General features: G+C 43.1%; 1 protein-coding gene across 1 annotated transcript in view; it reads left to right on the forward strand.

Moving 5' to 3' along the window:
* Positions 1 to 4640, forward strand: part of PTK7 (protein tyrosine kinase 7 (inactive)) — a 93021-nt gene extending 88381 nt beyond the window's left edge. The window contains exons 18-20 of the mRNA XM_074237002.1: positions 2221 to 2372; positions 3109 to 3287; positions 3717 to 4640. Of these exons, the coding sequence (XP_074093103.1) occupies positions 2221 to 2372; positions 3109 to 3287; positions 3717 to 3877 (492 nt within the window). The 3' untranslated portion in view covers positions 3878 to 4640. The remainder of the gene's footprint in view (positions 1 to 2220; positions 2373 to 3108; positions 3288 to 3716) is intronic.
* The last annotated feature ends 1360 nt before the right edge of the window (positions 4641 to 6000 follow it).

The following is a 6000-nucleotide window of genomic DNA, read 5'->3' on the forward strand; positions in this document are numbered from 1 at the left end:
GATTGGGAAAGGTTTGTTGGATTTTTATCTGAGAACTGAAGGAAATTAGGATTGCAGCAGATAAAGTTGATGAAGAGAGTTCCAGGCATGGGAGACAGCCAGTGAAAATGCACAGCTTGGAGAAATGGTTCTGTTCTGTGTGAGGACAGAGGCCACCAATAATATTGGCTAATATGATAGAAAAGGAAAATGACAAGTATTAAAAGGGTTATAAAAAATGAGTCACTGATACACTGTTGGTGGAGTTGTGAACTGATCTAACTACTCTGGAGAGCAATTTGGAACTATGTCCAAAGGATTACACAGCTGTGAATACTTTTTGATTCAGTAATATCACTGCCAGTCTATATCCTAAAGAGAGTTCAAAGGAAAAGAATCTATATGTATAAATATATTTATAGTAACTTTTTGTGTGGTGGCAAAGAATTGGAAATTGAGGGGATAGACACCCATCAATTGAGGAATGACTGAACAAGTTCTGGTGTTGTGATTGAAATACACAATGATGAGCAGGGCGTGGCTAGGTGGCACATGGATAGAGCACAGCCCTGGAGTCAGGAGTACCTGAGTTCATATCTGGCCTTGGGCAAGCCACTTAACCCCATTGCCTTGCAAAAACTAAAAAAATAAAAGAAAGAAAGAAAGAAATGAAATGGAGCAACCAACCTTTCTGGAGAACAATTTGGAATTACACCCAAAGGGCAATAAAAATGTGTATACCCTTTGATCCAGGAATACCACTCCTGAGTCTATACCCTGAAGAGATTATGAAAAAAGAGTAAAAATATCACTTGTACAAAAACAGCCCTGTTTGTGGTGGCAAAGAACTGGAAATTAAGTGAATGTCCATCAATTGGGGAATGGCTTAATAAACTGTGGTATATGTCATGGAACACTATTGTTCTACTAGAAACCAGGATGGATGGGAATTCAGGGAAGCCTGGAAGGATTTGCACAAACTGATTCTGAGTGAGATGAGCAGAACCAGAAAGACATTGTACACCTTAACAGCAAATGGGGGTGATGATCAACCTTAATGGACTAGCTCACTCCATCAGTCCAACAATCAGGCACAATTTTGGGGTCCCTGCAATAGAGATTACCATCTGTATCCAGAGAAAGAATTGTGGAGTTTGAACAAAGACCAAAGACCTTTAATTAAAAAAAAATAGTAATCTTACTATGTAATTTTGCCATCTCTTGTATTTTATTTTTTCCTTAATGATATGATTTCTCAACACATTCAGTTTTGATTGATGTATAGCATGGAAACAATATAAAGATTATCAGACTACCTTCAGTGGGGTGGGGGGTAGGGGAAGCGAGTTTGGGGGGTGGGAAATCATAAAATTCAAAAAACAATAAAAAATAGTTGAGAGAGGGAAAAGGGAAAAAAATCAAGAGCAAGATTGTTTCAGAAAAACTTTGGAAGACTTATATGAACTGATGCATTGTAAGGTGAACAGAACCAGGAGAACACTGTAGATAGTGACAGCAAGATTGTAAGGTGATCAACTGTGAATGACTTAGCTATTCTCAGTAATACAAAGATCCAAGACAATTCCAAAGGAATCATGATGAAAAATGCTATTTATCCTCACAGAAAGAATTGATGGAGTTTGAATGCAAATTGAATTATATTTTTCTCAGTTCCTTTATTTTTCTTGTTGTTTTTGCAATATAGTTAATATGGAAATATGTTTTGCATGACTTCACCTATATAATTAATATCAAATTTCTTCTAATTGGTGGAGAAAAGAATTCAGAACTCAACATTTTTAAAAAATGAATGTTAAAAATAAATTATTTTTAATAATTTCCAGCAGAAGGTTTTATATTTGATCCTGAAGATAACAGGGAGCCACCTGAGTTTATTGAATGGGACCTGAAGAGCTTAAGAAATTCAGTTTGATAACTGAATAGATGAGAGTTGATATAGTGAGACCAATCAATAGACCATTTCAATATAGAAATGTCAGTCACTGTCTTGAACATATTGTATGTTAAACAACCTTCCAAGATCTTGGGTTGAGGAAATTTAGGTCTTAAGAGGTTCAGAGATTTGCCCAGGGTCACATAGATGGTGTGACAGTGTGGAATTTGAACCCAAGTCCTCTCATTTAAAATATTTTTTTCTTTCTTCACCTCTCAGTAAAGCTTGTTGCCATTAGCTCCCTACTTTCAGCTTTTCTGACTCCCCTTTCTCCTTCTCCCTGGCAGGTTTCCCTCTGTACCCAGGTAGCTTTGGGTATGGAACATCTCTCCAATAGTCGGTTTGTGCATAAGGACCTGGCTGCCCGAAACTGCCTCATCAGTGCCCAGAGACAAGTGAAGGTGTCTTCACTGGGCCTCAGCAAGGATGTCTATAACAGGTATTATCATTAAGAGGATACTGTCCTAGATGTGATCTTTTCTATTTATACCCATTCCTTTTCCTGTCAAACATCCAGAAATATGGACAACAGTCACAGAAAATTTAACTGTAGGGTTTTAGGGTAGGATGGGAGAATTCTCAATGGTTTTGAATATGGAGAATTCCAAAGAGGGTATCCAATGGAAAGGACCTTCTATTCTCTGTTTAGGTGAAGGAGCATTTTACAAACTGGTGCTCAACTCTCTTCACTCCCTGTTCTTCCTTTACAATCTGTTCTAACCACAAAGTTCAACTTAGAGTTATGGAGAGCAAGACCTCATAGCCAAATATAGACTATGGAATAGTAAATAAACTTTTGTGTTTTTGAGAGCAGAGCCCAGTTGCCATCAATAACACCCCAAAGTGGCACTAATCCTACTTGTTTTGATAGAGGGATTATGGGATGAGGGGGAACCTGAGACTCTATGGTCTGGGACATACTACATATACATTTTAAAGCTCAAGGTCTTTTTTTTTTAATGTTATGAGAATTACCACAGTATTTTACAATGGGCACATACTCTTTTCACTTGATCCTCTAAACCTCTCTGATGTCACTCAAGTGAAAAAAAAAAATTAGGAGTTCGCAGAGGTTCTAAAGTGCCTGAGGCTCTTCATACATCAGGGACTGCTGTCCTGGGAGCTGAGATTGGACCCCAGAACAGCTGTTAAGGACTTACTTTTGTGTTCCCCAGTGAATATTACCACTTCCGTCAGGCCTGGATCCCACTGCGCTGGATGCCCCCAGAAGCTGTCCTGGAGGGTGATTTCTCTACCAAGTCAGATGTCTGGGCCTTCGGGGTGTTGATGTGGGAGGTGTTTACCCACGGCGAGATGCCCCATGGTGGGCAGGCTAATGATGAGGTGCTGGCAGGTAAGCGTCTCTTCCCATGAGTGCAAAGCATAGGACATTGGACTTAGGGTTCCAGTTTTGGATATTTTCTAGCTGTGTGACCCCCTGGGCAAGTCATTTAATTACTATGTGTTTCAGCAGCTTTAACATGAGGGGATCAGACTAAGATTCTTTCTAGCTCCAGATCTATGATTTGACAGAGAAATGAGGGTGGGGGTATGTGGGAGAGAGAGAGAAGCAATATCCCGTTTTTGGTGCTCCATTCCCCCAGTGAGTAGTTTTTCTCCTACCTTTCTGCACCTCTTAGGCTTGTGACTCCCTAATGGCTTTGATGAGGGACTCTGTGAACCCCATAGGGAGGTTTTGAACCCTGTGCTTATGGGATTCTGGGGTAAGGGAAGAGAAGGGGTTAGAGAAACAGAGCTGAAGATCCATCCTTTGCCCCTGCAGATTTACAGGCCGGAAAGTCACGGCTCCTGCAGCCCGAGGGCTGTCCTTCCAAGTTGTATCGGCTGATGCAGCGCTGCTGGGCTCCTAGTCCCAAAGATCGACCGTCTTTCAGTGAGATTGCTAATGTGCTCGGAGAGAGCTCTGCTGATGGAAAGCCGTGAGGAGGGAGTCCTGGGGCAGGCTGTGTCCCAGTATGGGCAAGGGATGGGGGGGAAGCCCAACAGAGAGTGCCAGCTGCTCCCATGGACCATTAAAAATTCGACCTGGTGGCAGATTGGGCACAGCTTCCCTCTCCCCTTCTAGTCTCAGGCTCCTTAACCTGGCATGGACAGGTAGACCTGAGCCTGGGCAGAGCCTGGGCTTTCCGCTTTTCCCCCCAACTCAATTCCTTGCAACTGCTCCTTTGGCCCCTGTTTTGGCTGGGTCACTGGGACCTGGGGGCTGGGCATCTTGTTCCCCCCACACACACCAGGAGCAGCATTGGCACCTCAGGTAACACTAATTAGCAGCATAGGCCTTCTTTGTGCTCTGAACCCCAATCCTACCACTTAACCTGCATATTTCCCTGGGAGGTCTGGCCAGGTGAGGTCCTGGGACTTTTCCTAAGGTACCAAGACTAAGCATCGGAGCTAGACTTGGATCTGGGGACAATCTAGGAGTCTTCAAGTACCTGTCAGTGAAGCACATGGCTGCATCAGGTTTGGGAGGGGGTCATTCCTGAGTGTGTACCTGCTTTGAATGCCCCAGGGTTTGGTCTTTGTGCCTGCCCTACTCCTGTTACCCTCTGCTCTGCCTTCCCTCTCTCCTTTCCCCTTACTAAGTGCCTGGCAGATGAAGGAGTTTTTCAGGAGCTTTTGACACTATATTTACTGCCCCTTTTGTATGCACCATGGGCGAGTTTTGTACTTAACTTCAGGTGGGGTTTATGGGGGGTGGGAGGGAGGGAGGGAGGGAAGGGTCTGGAGGGGTGGGGAGGGCCGGGCCACCCCTGCCCCATGCCTGCCATAGGGATGGGGTTTTTTAACTCGCTGCTCTCAATAAAGAAGCCCTTTTTGTAACTTTCTTCTAAGACTCATGACCTGTTCTCCTCAATCCTACCTCTAACAACTGCCCTTCACCTGACTCCTATCTCCATGCCCTCCCTTATAGTGGCTTTCATGGAGTCTGGTGAGGCTCAGATGCAGCTCTGCACCTTGTGGTTGATACCAGTATTCATGCATGAAAGCTGGTGCCAGGTTTATACAGTCACAGGAAGAAATCTGGAGAAAGTGGCAACTGGCACTGGTCTAGCCCTAGGTTTCCTTACCCTTCCCTTTCAATTAAGACTTGGAACTGGAAAGATTGAAGGTCTTAGCAGGGGTGGTCTCATGGAAGGAGGTGATGGATGAGCTTTGACTCCCATTACACTGACTCACATTACCCTTCCCTCTTGTTAGGAATCATCTTGACCACTCCCTGACACTGGTTTCTGGTTGTCTCACCCCTCACACATTTGGTCAGTGTATGGATGGGTGGGTAGATCCATGGGCTAAAGGAAGGGAATAGGATCCAAAGAAAGATTGAGAGTGGATTTGTCTATGAGGGACACTGGAAGAAGGTCAGACCTTTGAAGGTCAATCAGATTTTAATAATTTACCGTGGTGACTCTGCTTTTGTACTCATTCATCTTTGAATTTTAACTTCATTCATTAAATCTTGATCTGGTCTCCTTTATCCTTTAAAACAAAGAAATAAAAACTTTCCCCTTTAATCTGCTTCCAGTCTTCCCTGTCCCTGCCATTGACAGATTTCTAGAAAGGGCAATCTTCAAGTACTTTCAGGTCTTCCTCACCATCCACTCATTTTTCACCTCCTGTAACTTGTTATCTATCTTCTACTCTACTAAAACTGCTCTCTTCCTAGTCACTTGGGATCTCTTAATCATTAAATTTTTATCGTCTGTAATTGAAGGCTTTGTTTTAGTCTTCATCCTCCTGGACTTGTAGCATCAACATTGCTTACTATCCTCTATAAAGGTTATCTTTCTGACCCTTTCCCCATAGCCCATTCTAGATTGTTGTTGTTGTTTGTCCCTCATTCTCAAAGAGGACCATGACATCAGGTGTGTGATGCCGTGACATGCAAGTGAATTGAATTTATATTACTTTTCTCCTCCAGAATCATCTGGGTTCAGTAGCCAGATATGGATCAGGACAACTGCGGGTGGCCCTGAATGTATTGGGAGACCTTGGCCTTATTAAACTAAAATGTTTAATCATTCTCAGTTTGAGGAAGAATCCCTTCA

Source organism: Macrotis lagotis, chromosome 5 (genome assembly GCF_037893015.1).
Source record: "Macrotis lagotis isolate mMagLag1 chromosome 5, bilby.v1.9.chrom.fasta, whole genome shotgun sequence".
NCBI lineage: Eukaryota > Metazoa > Chordata > Mammalia > Peramelemorphia > Peramelidae > Macrotis > Macrotis lagotis.